The following is a 21,593-nucleotide window of genomic DNA, read 5'->3' as shown; positions in this document are numbered from 1 at the left end:
TTATTTATTTATTTATTTATTTATTTATTTATTTATTTATTTATTTAAGTAATCTCTACACCCAGTGTGAGGCTCGAACTCAGGACCAGCCAGGCACCCCAGGAGTTCTCAGTTCTTGACATTTTTTCATTCATGCTCAGAAGCAAAGATCTCATAAATTGGAGACCCCTTGTTTTTCTGCATTATTCGATTAGAGGTTCTATTGTTTGATGACATAGAAAAGAAGTGGGTTTTAGAATCAGATTAAAGATCCCACTTAGGTTGTGGAATATTAAGCTGGTTTCTTAATCTCCCCAAATCTTGTTTTTTATATCTTTAAAATGAAGAGGTATCATCCAGCTCAAAGAATTATGATTGAAGTGAAAATTTTTGTGAAATGTACATAAATACTTGGTGGTAGAATTCCCCCTGAAGGCTATGTGTCTAGCATATAAAGTTGAGCTTTCTAAATCACCTTCATAGCATGAATATCAGAGATGAGTTAAACAAGTTAGGCTGGGTGTTGTTTTTTATTCCAGGGGAATTCTGCCTGGGGTGTTAGAGAATGTGATGAGCTAGTTCGGCAGTGAAATGTAACATCCTATTGGTTTGCCTTGTTGCAAAAAAAGTTAGGAAATCAAAACTCTCTTTTTAAGGGACTTCGTATCAACAGCTTAAAATTAAAAGGAGAAAGATAACTTAGTTTTTTTTTTAGTAATAGTTGTATATATCCTATACAAAATAGTGCAGGAGGCTGGCTTTGCTAGTGTTTGTTTAAAAGGGGGAGTTGACTAGTTTTCAGCTTATAAGGGGGAGTGTCTAGTCAGTGTTTTTCTTTCTACATAGAAAGTTAACAGGACTCTGACACATCAGAGTTTGTACGGAAAGTTTAGGGAACTACTGGACACACTACTCTCAGAATGATGGGGCAGCTCATGAGGAATGATCAAGACTGGAACGCAAAGCTGGTGGGGCTGATGTGCTGTATGGGTTAGTAGTTTGACCTGTAATATCGCTTTCATGTTTTCAGTACTGAGAAAGGAAAGTTGCATTACCTGTGTTGGTTTGTGTGGAGGGAGTTAAGCAGACTGTGGGGCACCCTTCAGAAATCCGGACAGGTTACATAATAACTAATGAGCCTCCTTGGAGAGAACTTTCACCCTCTTGTTGTACATAGGAGATGTATTTAAATAATCCTAATATTTATTTTATGTGTGATACTAAGTGGATTTAATTTCCATTGGATTTTACTGAAAACCAGTCAGCGTAGGTTGTAACAGTAATAAGTGCTCTTTTTGCACATTTGTGTTTTCCAAATGCTGTTATTCTTTGCTTTCTGTGTCATTACATATTTTCAGCCAGGTTGTACTTAAGGTGATCATAGGTGTATATTTTTACTTGAAACTTAGTCTATACATGAAATAATTTTCCAATAGAGGAATGTTCTAAAACTTCATTCAGAAAAATAACTGGATAGTCTGTAAAACCAGTAACATCAGTTAAAATCTCAGGAATGGTTTTCCCTTTTTGTTGTCATAGCAATGTTGCCCTAAATATAAATCTCAATGTTAGACATCCCTTACTGAAATGAAATAAAGAACCATTATGAGACTTGTAATTGGAAAATTAGATAGTGTAATCTGGAATACTCCCTTTCGAAGTAACTCCCTTTTGAAATAATGCTTTTGGAAAGTGGCAAATCACTGTCTCCCCAGACTTAAATTATTCCCTGATCGTAAGTGCCTTTCCTGAAGGAAGCTGAGGCCCTTCAAGTCCATCCACATTACCACTTTCCTCCTTGTTGTAGCACTGTGGGAGGCTTCTAGTGTTGAAGAACCTGCCTTGGTATACTTGAATGGGAGACATCTAGGTTGATCATGGTTTAAAAGAAAAGGTTTAGGTGTTACTGTTAGAAAACTGTATCAGAATTTATGAATTGTGTGTGTTATTTAGTTAGCTTTACTCTTTGTACCTTACTCGTGTAATGTAGTTGTGGGTCATAATTCCTAGGTATATTACCTCAGCATTACCTGCCAAATATTTAGCTCGCATCTTACATTTTCAAGAGTGCTTTTGAGCCTCTAGCAGAAACCTCCACAACCAAACCTCAGTGATCAAAATAACCTTTTTAGAGTTGTATTATTTAAGTGAATCTCTCATCTGTACCGGGAGGTAAATTATTTGATTAAATCACCGTTCTTTATATCCCATGTGGGTAAGCAATTAATCAATAAGTGATTTTTTTTTAAGAACGTATGTTCTGTATCTTCATATTCCTTAAAATAGAGGACCACTTTTTATTAATTTAAAAAATAAGAAATTTATTAACCATTATATGCCAAGAGGAGAATTTATATATATACATAATTATGTACATAATTATATATTGTATATAACATTATATGTATAATTATATATAACATATACATATATTAAATTTAATGAGGCAGAGTAAACTTGTTAAGAGTTTGTATTATTACATGATAATCCAAAAAATTAATAAAATTTTGGAGGATAGTTACAGGAATGCCTTAATCTCATATTTTATAACATGATATGAAAGCTATCCTTGAATTATGAAGATTTTTAATTAATAATACATTTTAATGTCTTTTTTTGATGATTTAAGATTAGGGTCCTAGGTTGTTAATTGGATGGGAATAATGTGGTTATTGCCTAAGAAGTAATCTTTTTTTTATTCCCTTACTCTGTTTTCGTCTTGCTAGAGGCTTGGAAAAGCACTGCTGAAAAGGTGATAGGAGTACTAGACTTTGGTGCAGAGGTTTTATTGTTTGCACTTGCTTGTCCAAAGTTCACATGGCACAGAAATTTCTTTCACATGGTAGAGCCAGATTCTTCAGCACCCTGTCTGTGATTGAGATGTGTTCAGCACTTCCATTTGAAAGATGACTCTATCTTTGGGGTAGAGGAAAGGACTCTGGAGGGAATCACAACACATGGGTTTTAACACATGGCTGGCTTCTGTCTTGCTAATCTACTTCAAGTCCCATTTCACTGCCCTGAGCAGGGTTGGTCTTTCTCTCATTTGTGCTTGCTTACATGGTGAATGCTGCATCATTTGCTCAGTTGGCATGCTTATCACACTGCCTTCATGTCAGGTGCCCTCTCTAGATGATGAACTCCGGAGAGCAAGGGCCAGTGCACTTTCTGTCAGCATGGTTGTCCCATTACCACCGTGGCACTGGGCTTATCATATGGCCTGATAGATGTTGGAACAAATGAGTAAATGAGAGATGTATAGAATCTACATTTTATCAGAAGTAGGACTAGTAGTTGCTTCTTATTCTTTGTTCTTACGTTGTGTACTAGTAATTTAGGTTCATTCTGAACTCTTTAGGCATGGCAAGCCTCAAGGATGTTTAAGATGCCATTATTTCTTTAAGAGATATAGTAGTATACCTACCTCTATAGAGTTCAGTTATCCTTTTTGAAGCATAATAAATTCAGATTTTGGGTAATTATTTGTTAAGTGCATAAAAGCACTATAACATCTTCTGTGGGGAAGACAAAGGTGAGTAAGGTACAGATGATACCCCAAAGGGGCCAACAGAGGAATTAATACATATTTTGTGGATGATAATGTTGGTTAACAATTATTTGATATCATTATTCTTGGGGAGAGTTGTGCCTAGAGATTTTACATTGGGAATTAGTGTTTTTGTTTTCTCTGGATAAATACCCAGAAGTCAAATAACTGGATCAACTACCCTATGGTCATTCTATTTTTAATTTTTTGAGGAGCATCCATACTGTTTCCTATAGTGGCTGTACCAATTTATATTCCCACCAATAGAATACAAGGGTTCCCTTTCATCCACGTTCTCTCCAGCACTTGATATTTCTTCACTTTTTGATAACAGCCATTTTAACAGGTGTGCTGTGATATCTCGTTGTGGTTTTGATTTACATTTCCCAGATAATTAGTGACATTGAACATCTTTTCATGAACTTTTGGCCATCTGTGAATTCTACCAAACATTCAAAGATTTGATAGCTATCCTCAAATTGTTTCAAAAATATCGAAGAGGAGAGGACATTTCCAAACTCATTTTACAAGGCTAGCATTACCTTGATATCAAAACCAGACAGGACACCACGAAAAAGAAAATTATAGGCCAATATCCCTGATGAACATAGATGCAAAAACCTTCAACAAAATATTAGCAAACCAAATTCAACAATAGATTAAAAGGGTCATACATCATAATCAAGTGGGATTTGTTCTGGGTGATTCGACATTCACAAATCAATCAAAATGATGCACCACATTAACAAAATGAAGGAAAAAATTATATTATCTCAATAGATGAAAAAAGACACTTGACAAATTTCAACATCCATTATGATAAAAACTCAAAGAAGTGGGTGTGAAGGGAACACAGCTTAACATAATAAAGGCCGTATATACCAAACCCACAGCAGTAAAAAGCTGTGTACTCTTGAACTTTTGTTTGTTGGGGGTTTTTTCATTACTGATTCAGCCTCCTTACTAGTACTTGATCTCTTCAGCTTTTCTATTTCTTCATGATTTGATCTTGGAAAATTGTATGTTTCTGGGAATTTATCCATCCTACGTTTAATTTGTTGGGGTATAATTTGTTCATAGTAGTTTCTTCATGATCCTTTGTATTTCTTTGGTATCAGTTATAACTTCTCTTTCATTTCCAACTTTATTTATTTGAGCTCTCTTTTTTTTGGTGAGTCTAGGCAAAAGCTTGTCAATTTTATCTTTTCATATATCTTTTCAAAGAACCAGCTCTTGACTTCATTGATCTTATTTATTTATTTATTTTGTCTACATTTCATTTATAGATGGTCCCTAACTTATGGCGGTTCAAGTTAGATTTTTTGACTTACTCTAGTATGAAAGTGATTTCTATTCAGTAGGGAACTATACTTTGAATTTAATCCTTTTTTTTGGCTCCTGAAATGTGGTATAATACTCTCTCATGATGGTGGGCAGTGTCAGCTGCAGCTCCCAGTCAGGCATGCAGTGACAGGTAAACAACTAATATAGTTACAGCCATTAAAACCATTATGTTTTTCATTTTCAGTATAGTATTCAATAAATTACATGAAGAATCAACACTTATTATAAAATAGGCTTTGTGTTAGACGATTTTGCCCAACTGTAGGCCAGTGTAAGTGTTCTGAGCATGTTTAAGGTAGGCTAGACTAAGCTGTGACGTTCTGTAGGTTTGCTGTAATATATTCATTATCAATCTATGATATTTTCAGTCTCTGATGGGGTTACTGGGACATAACCCTATTATAAGTTAAGGAAGTATTTCCCACTCTTTATTATTTCCTTCCTTTTACTAATTTTGGGCTTTCTTTGCTTTTATTTTCCAGTTCCTTTAGATGTAAAGTTGGATTGTTTATTTGAATTTTTCCTTGTTTCCTAGGGCAGACCTGTATTGCTGTGAACTTTCTGCTTAAAACTGCTTTTGCTGTATCCCATAGGTTTTGGAATGTTGTATTTACATTTTTATTTGTCCCAAGATATTTTTTAATTACCCCTTTGATTTTTTTGTTGACTTATTGTTTGTTCAGTAGCATGTTGTTTAATCTCCATGTATTTGTGATTTTTGTTCCTGTAATTAATTTCTAGTTTTATACCATCGTAGTCAGAGAAGATGCTTGATATGATTTTAATCTTCTTAAGTTTGTTGAGACTTGTTTTTTTGTCTAACATTTGATCTGTCCTGGAGAATGTTCCACGTGTACTTGAGAAGAATGTGTATTCTGCTGCTTTTGGATAGAATATTCTGTAATTGTATTAAGTCCATCTGGTCCAACGTATCATTTAAGGCCAATGTTTCCTTAATAATTTTCTGTGTGGGTGATCTATCCATTGATATAAATGGGTTGTTAAAGTCCCATACTATTATTGTATTGCTGTCAGTTTCTCCCTTTAGGTCTTGTTAATATTTGCTTCATATATTTAGAGTGCATAAGTGTTTACAAGTGTTAAATCCTCTTGTTGGATTGACCCTTTTATCATTATGTAATGTCCTTCTTTGTCTTTTACACAGTCTTTGACGTTTTAAAGTCTCGTTTGTCTGATATAAGTGTAGCCATAGCAGCTTTCTTTTCACTTCTCTTTGCATACAGTATGTTTTCTATTCCTTCACTTTCAGTCTGTGTGTCCTTAGATCTGAAGTGAGTCTCTTACATGCAATGTATAGATGTCTTGTTTTTTGAATCCATTGAGCCAATCTGTGTCTTTTGATTGAAGAATTTAGTCCATTTACATTTTAAGCAATTATTGGGGCACCTGGCTGGCTCACTTGGTAGAGCATGCAACTCTTGATCTTGTGGTTGTGAGTTCAAGCCCCATGTTAGGAGTAGAGAATACTTAAAAATAAAATCTTAAAAAAAATAAAGCAGTTATTGATAGGTATGTATTTAATGTCATTTTGTTAATTGTTTTCTGGTTATTTTTGTAGTTCCTCTCTGTTCCTTTCTTCTTCTTTTGCTTTCTTCCATTGTAATTTGATAACTTTTTTTAGTGTTAGGTTATGTTTCCTTTCTCATTATCTTTTATGTATCTACTATAAGTTTTTGCTTTGTGGTTACTATGAGATTCATCTGTCTCATTCTTTATATATAACAATCTATTTTAAGTTGATAATAATTTGAGTTTGAGCACGTTCTAAGAACTGTACCTTTTACTTTGCTTCCACCCTCATGTTTTTTGTTTTTGTTATCATATCTTACATATTTTTATTTTGTTTACCCCTTAACTTACTATTGTAGCTATAGTTAATTTTACTACTTTTGTCTTTTAACCTTCACACATTTACAAGTGGTTAATCCACTACGTTTATATTTGCTTTCCCAGTGCAGTTTTTACTTATGTAAACATAAGTTTTCTTGTTAATTAGTTAGTGCCTTTTCTTTTCAGCTTGAAGAAGTTTCTGTAACATTTCTTGGAAGGCCAGTTTAGTGGTGATGAATACCTTTAGCTTTTACTTGTCTGGAAAACTCTTTATCTCTCTTTCAATTCTGAATGATAAACTTGATGGGTAGAGTATTCTTGGTTGGAAGTTTTTTTCCTTTAAATATTTTGAATATATCATGCCACTTTCTTCTGGCCTTCAAAGTTTCTTCTTAAAAATCAACTTATTGTCTTATGGGGCTTCCTTGTATGTGGCAAGTGGTTTTTCTCTTGCTGCTTTTAAGATTCTCTCTTTTTCTTGAACTTTTGACATTTTAATTACAATGTCTCTTGGTGTGGGTCTCTTTGAGTTCTTCTTATATGGAACTTTCTGTGCTTCCTGGACCTGGATGTCTCCTTCCTTCCTTAGGTTAGGGAAATGTTCAGCCATTATTTCTTCAAAAAAGTTTTTTGCCCCTTTTTCTCATTCTTTTTCTTCTTCTGAGATTCTTATAATGTAAATGTTACTCTGCTTGATGTTGTTTTATGGGTCTCTTAAGCTATCTCCTCTTTTTAAAATTCTTTTTTTTTTCTTTTTGCTGCTGTGTTTGGGTGGGTTCCACTGCCCTGTCTTCTAGGATGATCTGTTCTTCTGCCTCATCTAGTTTGCTGTTGAACCACTCTGATCCATTTTTCAATTCAGTTATTATATTCTTCAGCTCTGTGACTTCTGTTTAGTACTTTCTTAATATTTTCTATCTTTGTTGAAATTCATCCATTCTTCTCTCAAGTTCTTTGAGTATCTTAATGACCATTACTTGAACTCTTTATTGATAAGTTACTTATCTCCATTTCATTAAGGTTTTTTCCTGGGTTCTTATCTTGTTCTTTTGCTTGGAACATATTCCTGTGTTCCCTCATTTTGCTTGTCTCTCTATGTTCATTTCTGTGTATCAGGCAAATCACCTACCTCTCTCTGTCTTGAAGGAGTGGTTTTGTGTAGGCAATGGACCTTATCATTCAACCTTGCCCTAGCTCTTTGTTGTCTCTCAAACTTTTGTGATTGTTTAAGCAGCCTGGTTTATCCTTGACATGTCCCAGTTGTTGAGATTGTGCCAAACCCTGACAGTGTTCCAAAGGAAGGGATCTCACTCGGCATTTATTTTCTGGCTGATTGGAAGCCAGACCCTCAGGCAGCACCTTTTAAAGTATGCAAATATATACAGTCCTATGGGACCATAGTCATAACCTCTCCTGGGCCTGCAGACCAAGTGATTTAGAAATGTCTTCTTGGAAACAGTTGAAAAAATCAGGGCTCCAGATGAGTGTATAAGCTCTTTCTGGGAAGTACCTGTAAGCTGTAGTGAGGCTGAGGGAGAGTACAAAGGTGGTGTCCTCTGGCCTATGTTTTCTAAGAGCTCCTCCGTGGTTTTTAGATGGATGGTATACCTGAAGCCTACCCCTCTGGCTAATGCTCCAAGATGAATAAATAGACCTTTTTTACAGGAACACGGGGGGTGTATCTGTCTAATGTTTGTGCTGTGCCCTGGGAGCGGTAGCTTGCCAAGAACTATCTCTTCTATTGTTTCAGTTCCATGGAGTCCAGCAACACAGTCCACCCTGGCCACCAGAGACAAGGGCTTCAAGTGTCACCCTTGTGTGGACTGCGTGTGCCCACTGGCTTTAGTAGAGTCCACACGGAGCCTAGGACTGGGGCAAACCCACCACCTTCGTAGTTCTTGGAGGCAGCCCAGGGCAGCCCAGGGCTTGGGGGCAGTACAAGGCTGCCTACTGGCTGAAGTGGGACTGTGGGAGAAGGGGGTGGTGGTGCCCTTGCACGTCCAGTAGAAGGTTTAAGATTAGCTAATGAATCTCCTTCTCATGTGGTCTAGGTGCTTTTTAAACTGCTGCTTTTGTGCTGGGTCCCTGAGTGAGTGAGTCTGTGTGTGAGCCCTTTAAGAGTGGACATTCTCTTTCCCACACAGCCCTTTGGGTCTCTTGGAAGTAAGTGCTGTTGTTTTTCGAAGTCTGATGTTTCGGGGGCCCATCTCTCTGGTGCAGGTCCAAGGGTTGTGATACCTGATGTGGGGCACAAATACCTTGCTCCTCAGGTAGATGCTCCACATTTGTGAGATCCCTTCCTGTTGTGGGTCACTGCACCTGGGGTAAGGTTTTTGGTGAGACCATGTCTCTGCCTCTCCTACCTGTCTCACTGTGGGTTTTTGTTATTGTTGTTGTTGTTGTTCTTTGTTGTGGAGGAGATGTTCAGCTAGTTTTCAGGTCTTTATCAGAGGGAATTCATTCACATGTGGCTGTAGATTTGGTGTGTCTATAGAAGGTGAGTTTAGGGTATTGCTATGCAGCTATCTGAATCCAATCTCCTTAACAGTGTCCATAAATACTTTTAATAAATAGAACAAACATTTTCAAAGGAACTTCATTTCCATTAGAATAGTTTAAGGGCACTCAGGGATGAAGAAGGAGGGGGAGTGAGACATAGCCTACCCCTAGGGAATGGATGGAAAATTTCAAACTGTGGTAGGGAAGGAAGAAGACCACCAAGGAAGAAGAAATCACTATCCTAGAAGCAGAAAGGAGGAATAAGGGAAACAAGAAGGTAGGGAATTGCTGCCTAGAACCAGGGAGGAGGAAGGTAGTATAAGTTTTGAATGTCAGTTCTAGATGTTGGAAGGTTATGGTTTTCTTTTGAAATAATGACGTGATGAACCACAACATTCTAGTACTCTTTCTCCTTAAATCATAAGAAGCCTTCCCTCATTCTTCTGTGTACCATGTCTGTGGTAACCAGGGCAGTATCAGCTCTCTGTAGTGAGGATCTAGTTGGGATGTTTCTTTTTTACCAGACAATTCAAAACTGGGAGTCTAGAAAAGCAGCAGCATGGTTAGTCATTAAACCAGAGTTTACTTCAGCCAAAGGACCTGAATGTAAGTCCTGCCTTTTATCACAGCTATTAAATGTTTTGCTAAATAGTTGTGGACAAGTGTTTTAACCCCTCTAAGTCTTGGTTTCTTCTTCCAAAAGAGGAGAATGACACTACCTACCTTCCCTCTTTTAGTTGGAAGACCAGATGGGATGTAATACGTGGTCAGGTGCTTAGGGATGTTCAGTGCAAGGGCTCACCTGAAGCTAGTAAGGTTTTTTGTCAGACAACATCCTAGTAATGGTAGTTGTGATGGAGTTTATGCAACAGAATGCGCAGAGGGGTTTGTTTAACGGAGTAACATTGGTAAATACAACACCAGGAAGAGACCAGTTTGACAGATGGCTCTCTAACTTTCTTACAGATAGCTGTAAGTTGCCAAAGTGTAACAGGAAAATCCAAATATACTAAACAATGTTTTTTTGAATACCTTACTTTTGTTTATATGCATAATCACAATTAAAGTCTCCTCTTTGTAGATTTTACCAACTTTGTTTTATATCTTTTTTCCCCTTCCAGATGAACGGGACAAAGTTCAAAAGAAAACGTTTACAAAATGGATAAATCAGCATCTCATGAAGGTCAGTTAATATTATTTTCACGTCTTGGAATTGTTTAGCATACTTTTAATTATTGTGCAGGAATTGATCATATAGCTCTGAAGCATAGCTTTTCAGTATCAAATTGAAAGTTTAAATTCTAGAGCATTTGACATGCATTTTAGTTATCTAAAATTATCTGGTGTGTGGCCTGTGGGGGGTGATGAAGGTGAGAAGATAAGTACACAGTGATTACAGTGCATTCTGTGACATTAGTTAAAACCTATTATTATTGGACTCTGAAAAAAATCTCAGCAGTTTAAGAAGTATGTAAATATTTATGTATTAGGGCATGGAAAAACTTCAATTCTCAGTAAGATTTTTTCTTTCTCAAGATTCAAACCAAGTTCTGGCATCAGATATATGTGGATGGCAGAGGGTTACATGAGAATAAGGATGGATTATAGAGACAGAAGTCTAGAGTTCTTTAACTTCTTGTACTTGGTATGACTCAGATATTGGTGCTTATGTGTACATTTCTCTGTGTAGTAAATAGTCGTGGTTCTGAAATTAATATTTATTTGTGTGCTCTGGAACACTTTGAAGATCTGATATAAGCTCTCCAGAAAAATAAACATGCACATAAAATTTGCATACAATTTCATGGAGTTATTGGATCCCACCGAAACCCTTCTATAAGTCTCAGCTAAAGCACCTGTATGACTTCACAATGAACTATTAATCACTTTCCCCCCCTCTATATGGATAGTCCTAAAGATGGAAACAGGTAACGTTTTAAGTCTGCTGTTTGGGACTTAGAAAGAATTTTCTCAGAAATAAACATTATTTTAAGTGTGGTTATATTCTTAAGCTACTCACAAATCCTATTTAAAGCATCATGTAGCAAAGTAGTACCAATAGTAATAGCATCTAATAGCCTTCTATAAAAGTGATTCTCATTTCAAGGGGCATATCAAAATCACCAAGGGATGTTTTAGTCCCCCTTCTCTCACTACCCATTGACAAAATCCTTTTCCCAAATTCTAGTATATCAGACAGGCCATGTCACCTACTCTCCAACTGAGAATCATTTCTGTAGGGAGTTTCTGGTACTGCTGGGAGCTGAATCCTTTGGTGTGTTGGCAAGAGATAAAAGGTTGAGACACTCTGCTTTATGATGATTTTGTGAAGAAATATATTGTGAATACTAATGAAGGATTCCAGCAGTTTACCTGCTCTCTTCCAAGCTTTTGTTTCATCATGCACATTTTGTGAGTGGGACTCTTCTACAGGACAGGGCAGAGATGGGCTGATGTGAGGGTTGTGTTATGGAACTTTGGAGCTGAAGCCTCTGACAGGAGTTCCCCATTTCTGAGGTGAATCCAAGGGAAGCAAAGTTTTTGATGAAGAGGTTCCCCTTTAGTGGCTGATGCCCTAGCAATCTTTGTAGCTGTGTGGCTCTCTTGGGGTGGGCATTTTGGTGGGCGCAGAGGGTTGCCCCATGTCTTCTGGAGCATAACTGCTATGGTTCGCGGTTGGTAATCAGATTACAGCTGTTGGCAGTGGGCACCAGAGAGAAGTAGAAACACAAATGAGGATGACCCGCATAGGGACTACAGCGCTGGCTATTTATTGGGGGTGTACTGTGTGCCAGGCATGTTGGACTGGGCCATTCATCTTACAAGTAGTTCATAAATTGAATGGTTGAGTAAGTGGGTAGTGAGAGAGACTTCTTTTGCTAAAAATTTCAAGACACTGTTACAGCTGCTTGAGGACAAAGTCTATATTATTTATTCTAGGGCCCATCACAGTGCTTGGCAAGAGTATTCTCACGGTGTGTAATATACATTGCATACATTAAATCATTTAATTCTTCTAGCAACTACCCAAGGTGGTTTAATTTAGTGATTTTATGCAGATAGCCTTCAGAGTCAGACAGCAAGCATTCAAAGCCTGATTTACCTGAACTGTGTGACTACTTTTTTTTTTTTTGATAAAATGACGAATCTCAAGATTTAAGGTTTATCTGCTGCAACACAGTAAGAAATGGGAAAATATGTTATTTTATGCACAACAGCCATTAGATAGATACCAGCCCAACTGATTAGGTTTGTAATCAAATTGGCTTATTTTTCCTGAAGTATGTTACAGTGTCAGAATTTACAGTTAACTCTTTATTAAATGAGGAGTCACTGTAGGGAGTGGGAGGAAGCTAGACAGTACAGTCTTGGCTAACTCCCATGGTCAGTTGCTTACATTCTTGTTCTGTTTTGCTCTAGTATCAGCTCAAAGTAGTCTTCCCTTATAATCTTAAAAATTGTGCCCTGAAATTTCTGGCACAAAACTCAAATATGTGAGAACACAGTTTTTTAATCTTTCATTCTTTTATGTCTAGAAGTTATAGCTTTATCCTCAAGTGAAGAAAAATAAATATCCTAAAACATTTAGAGGCACCAGGCTGTTAAGTTTTGTGTTGTTATTAGTTAACCAGAGAAAGGGCAGCCTTCATGTCATCTTTTCCATGTTTCACTCAAGTGATGGTAAAAGGAATGTTGCACTATGTAGTCAGGCTCTTTTGTCTCACTAAAAAAAAATGCTGGACACCTTTGCTCTAGGTGGCCATTTGGTCCTAATCCCATTAGTGGGAAATATGAGTATGTGAATTTTAAGTAAAAAATTTTAATATTATAAAGTAATATTTCTTTCTGTATTGATTTTCTTATATTCTTCACTTGAAATATTGAACATCTTTGAGGGAGAATTAGGGAAAGGGGAGAAGCAGGTCCCATGTCTTTTTTGCCTTACCATATTCCTTTTCAATGAATGAGAGGTATGGTATTTTAAGAGTTTTTAATAAAATGGGATCATAGGAAAGGATGGCCATGACAAATGAGTCAATAAAATGAAAATGGGTAAGGAGAGAAAAAAATGGGAATGAAATCATTTAGATAATTGGATAATCCTATGTGTCTTCTTTATGTTTCATCAGTTTTAACTGTAGTCACAAGTAGTCCTTAAACCATGGGGAGGGGAGGTATATAGGGGAGTTCTAGGAGAAGAGAGAGAAGAAGAGGTGAGGGAGGAAGTTAGAGGGGGCAAAGAGGGGAGAAATGGCTGTCTTGTGCACTAAGGGTGCTCTCACACAGCCCTGGAGTTGTGCCTTGGGGTCTAGGGCCTGGAGACTTTGCCCTTGGTTCAGCTGCTGGGGAGTGCTGACCCCAGCTAGGGATGTGTTCCCCACCTTCTGGAATAATTGTTACGAATTTGCCCTTTCTAAATTATTGTTTTATTTATTTTAATTTAATATTATATAATTATTTTACCCTGTTCTCTCCAGCACAGTTTTGTCTCCAGGGGGAACTGTTCTTGGTAGTTCTGCTGCTTTGGGCAGTGAGGCAATTGAGAGGTTTAGTTCCAGAACAGATTTGACTTTGCTGAATTTTTTCTTTTCATTTTTTAAATTAAATATTTTGCTAAGTTACGGCAAATTATCTTTGAAAGAAGAATGGTTCCTTCAAAGTTGTTAGTCTGTGGCATGTGAGCCAAAGATGTAACAAGAGGTCAGACAGGGGGTTGTGTCCAGGCTTTACAGTTTATTATTTGTGTGACCTTAACCTTCTTAGGCTCTCATCTGTAAAATGGTGGCAGTGATAGGTTAGTGTGAGTATATAAAGGAGTTAATCCATTTAAGCATAAAATATGTTAATTGGCACAATGTGTAAGTTGCCTCTGGAACTTCTCCTCCCTCGTCCAAATCCCTTTTCTTACCACAAGTACTTTCCCTTTTATTTATTTTTTTAAAAAAGATTTTATTTATTTGAGAAGGAGAGAGAGAGATAGCAAGAGGAGCACGAGCAGGGGGGAAAGGGAGAAGCAGGTTTCCTGCAAGTAGGGAGCTCGACGCAGGCCTCCATCCCATGACCCTGAGATCCTGACCTGAGCCCAAGGCAGACAACCGACTGAGCCACCCAGGGGCCCCAGTACTTTCCCTTTTAGTAGAAAAAGCTGGGATTTAGGTTCAGAATCTGTTGAGGTAATAGATTGACCTGTTGCCTTCTTGCTGTAGAGTCCTACTGGGACACTGAAGAACAATTATTTATTTGAGGTAATCCTGTTAGCCATACCCTCCTCTCCTCTCTATACACCGCTCCCCAGTCATTTATGGATTGACCTTGGGGCCCAAGGTTTTTTTTATTCCTCTGTTTTCCTCTTCTCCCACACACTCTCCTTGCAGAAAGGGAATCAACGAAGGCCTACCATACTTCTGAAAGATTGGCCATTTTTACTCCTCAGTTGTAATTTCACTTAGATTCACAGCTGGAGGACATCTTCCACATCCTCCGATTTGCTGCCTTCCTTTACCGGAAGGGAGAACTTTACTGGTGGAACTGCAGTACAAGGCCTGAGATGAGAATATGAATTAGAATGGGGGGCTGTGTCCAGTGTTTGGTTTCCTTGTGCACTGTGACGGGTTGCAGATCTGCCAGTGGGTTCCCCTTGGCTATGAGGTTGTGTTTACTTTTCTCTACCTGTAGTTTTAACTGCTCACCAATTATTCCCTGTGATTTAGGAAGTTTTGGTTTATGCAGCTGCAAAATAGCATAGACCAGAGCTTAGGGAATGATTTTGGCATGATCAATTTTTAAAAGTTTATATGACTGAGAAAAGTAAACATTGGAGTTTTTAAATGACTGCTTAAGTTACTATTACATCCATATGTATAAACATTTTTTTCTTACAATATTTGGGTAGAATTTTTGGGGGGGAGAAAAACTGTATTAAAAAAATAATATAGCCGGGCGCCTGGGTGGCTCAGTCGGTTAAGCGACTGCCTTCGGCTCAGGTCATGATCCCGGGGTCCTGGGATCGAGCCCCACATCGGGCTCCCTGCTCTGCGGGGAGCTTGCTTCTCCCTCTCCCACTCCCCCTGCTTGTGTTCCCTCTCTCACTGTGTCTCTCTCTGTCAAATAAATAAAATCTTAAAAAAAAAATAATATAGCCTTATTTTATATTCACCAGAGCTATAATTACATTCATTTAAAATAAGCAGATTGCTTAATTAAAATTTATATTTGCGGGTGAACAGATGCCTTTGACATTTTTCTAAATGTATTTAAATATTAGTGTTCTCATATTTCAGTTGTAGGACTAAGCCTGTCCTTAACCTGATTGTTCTGGCAAGAGTGTTTTCCTTTGGATGCATCATTCTTCAGAAAACTTTTAATAATAAAGTCCAGTTGACACATTCAGGTCTGTTCCCTCTGCAGGTCTCTTCACACATTGAGTAGACTGGATTGTTTACCTTGCAAATTGGATATTTAGGTAAACTATTGGTGTTGGTAACATTTATGTATTATTCTTTAGCATAATACATTTTTAATTGTATAAAATTGTATACAATTTTAATTATAGTATTAAAAACTATGAACTGGTTGTTATCAAAATTGTTCGTGACTTCAGTTAGGTAAATTTTACCCAGAGAATTGTTTTAAGACATAAAATTGGTGACAGTCTTTTATTATTTACAGTATATATATTTTTATGTCCCTTCTACCTATGGAACTTTATAAGCTAGAGCGTCTTATATCATTATTTAGTTTTTGTTGTTACTGATCACATGCAATTCTGTCTTGCTATTTATAAATCAACAAGACGGTAGTATAAGAAATGGCACCTAAGATTTAAGTACCTATGATTTAGCTTTTCCCTTACTCTGGGGAAAACAAGAAAGAAGGAAGCCCTTTGTTTTCTGAAGTACTTCAACAGTTACCAAAGATTAAAAAATTCTCTTTTAATTGTTTACTTAGACCCAGAATTAGAACTTGAACCATGACTGAGAGGCTGTATTTAAGAGGACTAATTTAAGGGGATGAATAATTTTTTGGGAGAACATTAGAGTCTGAAGAAGTCCATTTAATGGGCTTTCCTTGCCTTGGGTCCATTTAACTGGCAGATTATAATGGAAATAAATTCTTCTGTACCAGTTTGCTATACTGTAAATTTATCCCTTAACATTATATAATAGGATATTTGGTCTGAATTTTAATTTACTGATACATAAATGGATTTGGAGAGGAAGGGGCCCTGGATTCAATATTGCACCCCACACCCTGTGTGGCGGTTACCTGCTTGGTTACCACATGGGAGACACCCAGCTGACTGTTCCATCTTGTCTTTGGAAAGCTTCCTTTATTCATAGCATAGATATCCTTTGCCCACATTTTAAAGTCAACAATGTCATGGCTCCACTGAATCAATCACACTGTTCTTTATTTTCTGATTTGGTGGATGGAAGGAAATGTATATCCCCAAGCTGAGAACAGAGTGATAACTTTTAGAGAGTAGAGAAAAAGCTCTAATCCGCTCTGTGTTCTTGACCATTGTATACTTCTTGAGTGGTTTTACATCTGTGGGCACAGATGACTTCATAAAGGGCTAATGAAAAATTCATCTTCTGAGAGTATAAGGCAGTGTTTTGGTTCTTAAAATCTGCAAATAATATATGTATTTTAAAGACCTTTGGCTTATATGAGTGGTTCTTAAAGTTTAGCTGCATCAGACTCACTTAGAGGACTTGTTAAAAAAGATTATGGGCCTTACCCCAAGAGCTTCTGATTCACTAGATTGGGGATGAAGCCTGAAAATTTCCATTTCTAACAAGTTCCAGGAATTTGTGTTTCTAATAAAATCCTGAAGTTGCTAAGCTGAGGTTACATTTTGAGAACCCCTATCGTAGGTAAATGGATAAATATTACAGTTAACCTTCAGTTTCATTTGATATAACCAAAAAATATTTTAATATGGTTTAGAAAATAGTAGCTATTTTTATTGAGCCTATATGCTAGATACTTTACAATGTTAATACCAATATTAATAACAGCTGCTAATAGTACTTGAGAGGTAACCATGTGCCAGGATCTGTCACTCACATGTCTTAGTTTATTTTTTTAAATTTATTTTTAATTTTAAAAAATTTTTAAAGATTTTATTTATTCATTTGAGAGAGAGAGCCAGTGAGCACACAAGCAGGGGGCATTTTCAGAAGGAGAGGGAGCAGCAGGCTCCCTGCTGAGCAGGGAGCCCACTGTAGGGCTTGATCCCAGGCCCCAGGATCGTGACCTGAGTTGAAGGCAGATGCTTAACCGACTGAGCTACCCAGGTGCCCCACATGTCTTAGTTTATTTAATTCTCACAACTATCCTTATGGACTGGTCTTATTTTATCCCAGAGTTACAGATGATAAAATTGATGGACAGAAAGGTTCTGTAATTTCCCAAGGTCATACACCTAGTAATTTTTAGGACTGTGTGGAAAATAAGGCTAAGAGAGATTATGTAATTTTCCATAGATTGGAAAAGGAGTCTAAGGAGGAAGTGAAAAATGCATCCCAATCTGCCTCAGTACAGATCTTTTGCTGCGTTGATTACACTGAATTCTTAAGGATGATTTTAGAGTGGAGTGATTAAAGCTGAAGGAGAAACTGAGCTTGACATTTGGACATTGGTCTGATTTCTCTACAAATACGACTTGACATTTAAGTTATTTTTGTTGTGGTATAAGAGATAACAATTTATGTAGTAGAGGAAGGGTTGAAAGCATTTTGGGGAAATGTCTGGTTTAAAGGCCCACTGTGTAGAATTTAGAAGCAAATCAGGATTTAAAAATGTGAAGAAATAGTTGGTTTCAAGATAGTAAAAGAGGTACATGGAAGAGTATGAAAATGGCTCTATGTAGATGAACAGTAGCTTGGGATTGAGAAATTCTGAATGTCTTCTCATCATGAAGAATAATGATATCTTGGTGATAAATTCCTCATCAAGAAAAAAAAGTCCATAATAACACTGTTTACTTTCAACAGTGCTTTATTGAACTTCAGTATAATCAGGGCTGTATTTGAAATACAGTTTAGGAGCTACTCTGTTTTCATGCAGCTTTTTTTTTTTTTAAAGTAAGCTCTATACTGAACGTGAGGCTTGAACTGAGGACCCTGAAATCAAGAGTCACATGCTCTATCAATGGAGCCAGCCAGGCGCCCCCATGCAGCTATTTTGTTGGAGATACTAAGTACATATATGTAAAACCATTAAACATTTAAACCGTTAAGGTTAAGCAGGACAGCCTAGGGTAAAGTACCAAGGATGGCAAACAATAGGGTTTTAAGAGATGAGATTTGGGATGCTTGGGGGGCTCTGAGTAGTCAGGGACTATGCCAGGGTAGGGAAGTTGACTTATGCTGGGTGCAGAGGAGGAGGGGATGGTGTGGCGGGGAGGGGCACAGTGAGTCTGATGTACTGGATTGCTAGCATTTGCTGGAAGGAGATCAGGTTGGGTAGAAAATGGATAGAAGATGAAGCCAGGTAACAAACAGATGGGATTGGTTAGCCAACGAGTTTTTAAAAGTTTTTGAGGACAAGAGTGACATAAGATAACTGGCATTTTAGGAATAGTCTTACATTTTATACACAGGTGTTAAGGAATGAAATATTGTGGATACCAGGACAGGATCCAGTATAGGTTTAGGTATTGAATTTAGTTATCATGTCTCTTTAATCTGCCCTGGGAACAGTTTTACAATCATTTTACAGACTTTGACGACATTAACATTTCTAAGAATACAGATCAGGGGTTTATTTGGATAGAATGGAAGATGAATTAATAGCAAAATACCTTGTGAACTTAAAGTTATTTTATGACAAGAAGACAAACTTTTTTTCCTCCCATGAGAGTCATTTAAGCAATTACACGTGATTTTAGTGTTTGTTGAGAATATAGTGAACTACATTTTCAAATTAAGAACACCAAAATTTTAGTCAGTAATTTAACCAGGTGATTTTAATTTTAATTCCCATCTTGTGATCAATTGTAATTTTTCTTCTTTTTGATTTCTTTATTCATTATTATCATTAGTCCATCACTACTGCTACCTTTTATTGAATACTAACCATGTGCCAGAAACTGGGCTGGATACATAACATACATGATCTGATTTAACTCTTGTTTTTACCAGTGAGGAAACGGAGTCTGAGGGAGGCTAAGTTATCTGCCCAGCATGACGTAGCTAGAATGTGTCAGGACTGAGCTTTTTAGTCCTGGCTCCTTCTGGCTTTACAGAAAAACGATGTCATACCACCACATCATGCCACAAGAGAAAGACACAGAATTAAAGAATGATCAAGAAAAAATGAAGACAGAGGAGTAGGGCAAAAAAACAGTATGTCCAGTTACATTGCCACTTTTCTCTTAGCCATTTCCCCACATACTTTAAGTCTTTGCTGTTATGGCTTGGCCTCTTTATATGACTGTAAACTTTTATTTGCATTCTTCTCTAATCAATATATTTTACAAGAATTTAGAAATATAGATAAAAGTATACAAAGAAGCCAAGCAGCATTCCTGAGGGTAGTTGTTTTAGCTAGAGGAAGGGCATTGACTAAGGCATTTTGAAGAAGAAAAAAATTACACTTGCATCAGTGGTGCTGACATTTTAAACCATATTGTATAGGCCTTGACATCAGAAGAAGTATATGCATCTGTAGTAGGTAGATTAAAGCAGAAGACTTGGTTTGTTATTTGATACTAGACTCTAAGCTGCATGAGGACAGAGCTGTGTCTGTCTGATTAAACAGTGCATCCCTGGAACCTAGCATAGTGTCTGATATACGACTATTTGCCTCAGACCATACCAAGGAATTTGTTGCTTAATGAATGATGTAAAACCAAATGAACCCCCCCACCCCTGGTTTACAATATAGATCTACAACTACTATGGTGGGGGAAGTGAAAGGATTGCTTTGGGAGGAATGAGATAAAAGTTACCCAGAGGAAAAATAAATTCATAATGACTTCTTTCCTTTTAGCTTCCTTTTAAAGCTAAAAAGATCCATTTCATTATAGGTCATGATTAGCAGGGCCAGACTTTCCATGTTCTGGTCCCTTTTCGTGTTATTTCCTCTGTGTAATTCAGTTTTTCTACTTGTGGCTAGGTAGGAAGTTTACCCATATTCATAGGTGAGATTAATTTATCTAAAATTACTAATTAGCTTTGCTCTACTTATCTACTATTTTCATTAGTTAAGAATACTGGCTGGAGCTAGATACCTTGGGAATTCTCTAATATATTAATAAAATTAGTAGATTCTCTGGTCTTATTTTATGTAGGGGAGGGAAAAAACCCTTTTCCTTTTATCCTTCTAGGCTCTTAGTTGGACTCTATAACAGAAAACAGATTAACAAGAGGAAATAAAAGTTTTGGGAAACAGAAGCCTTCATAAGGAAATGAAGACCAGAAGAAATGGTTAAACCTGAGTGTTTTTATATGAGATTTGATGAAGAGTGGAAAGTCATAGAAAAATGTCATAGGACAAAAGGGTATGAGCTAAGGGTAATAAGCTGAAGGGAAGCTTAGCAAGGCTTATTTGTTCAGTTTTTTTCAGTGTCCCTTTGTCTTTAGAGATAAGGATGCTCTTTTCTTCCATGTACAGGGAGGGCACCTCTCACGTGAAGGTCTTATGACCTTCTCTCCTTTGGGGAGAAGGAGGTATGGGGAGTCAGAGAATCCTTCCAGCACTTGTTGTTTTTCAAATCCCTTCAGGTTAAAATATTCAGTATACCAAGGTGCTGTATTTTGGGGTTGTGTGTCCTGAACCCATCATGCAGATGTAGTTCGATTTCTCTGTAGGTCTCAGATATTCCTTTCCACAGAATCAAATAGAAAACCCTGTTTCCAGGCCCTAGTCAGGGTTTGCTGTAACTGCAAATCTGAGGAAGAATTCAGAAACTAGCTTTAAAAAGGGGCTGACAGGGCAAGACAAGTAGCAAAGGAGATAGAAGCCAGTAATCAAGGAGGGATGAGAATTGGAGAGAATTTGATAAAGTGGTCAGGGTGTCAGAGGTAGCAGTGGGTCAAGTTGGACTTGCCTAGGGGTTTGGAAACTGTTCCATACACTAGAGTCATTTGATCTTAATGTAATATAGAAGAAATTTCTGTTTTGTGAAAAAAATAAGAGGGGTGACTTCAGAGGGAAATTGTTAGAGCTGGGACAGCTGTTGCATACTTTTAAAAATGCTGCAGTAAATTAAATGTCTGATGGCACTGAACTGTTATTTTTGGTGCTAATCTGACACTGATGTTTGCTTCAGGAATTTCGTATCAAAACTGTTCAGGTACTCTTCTTTGTCATTTAATAAAACTCTCGTGGAATTACACTACTGGTTTTCAGATAAAATTTAGGG

The 21,593-nt window shown here is 37.2% G+C and overlaps 1 protein-coding gene across 5 annotated transcripts in view; it reads left to right on the top strand.

Moving 5' to 3' along the window:
- DST (dystonin) overlaps positions 1–21,593 on the top strand; it is a 364,537-nt gene that overhangs the window by 96,371 nt on the left and 246,573 nt on the right. For all 5 annotated transcript variants that reach the window (XM_034991245.1, XM_034991240.1, XM_034991239.1 and 2 more), the window contains one exon: positions 10,342–10,403. In XM_034991245.1, coding sequence (XP_034847136.1) covers positions 10,342–10,403 — 62 coding nt within the window. The remainder of the gene's footprint in view (positions 1–10,341; positions 10,404–21,593) is intronic.

This window comes from Mirounga leonina, unplaced genomic scaffold, assembly GCF_011800145.1.
Source record: "Mirounga leonina isolate KUSES-001 unplaced genomic scaffold, KU_Mleo_1.0 Mir_53, whole genome shotgun sequence".
NCBI classification, from domain to species: domain Eukaryota; kingdom Metazoa; phylum Chordata; class Mammalia; order Carnivora; family Phocidae; genus Mirounga; species Mirounga leonina.
The sequence above is the reverse complement of the archived record's forward strand: the minus strand, read 5'-3'. Positions and strand labels throughout refer to the sequence as shown.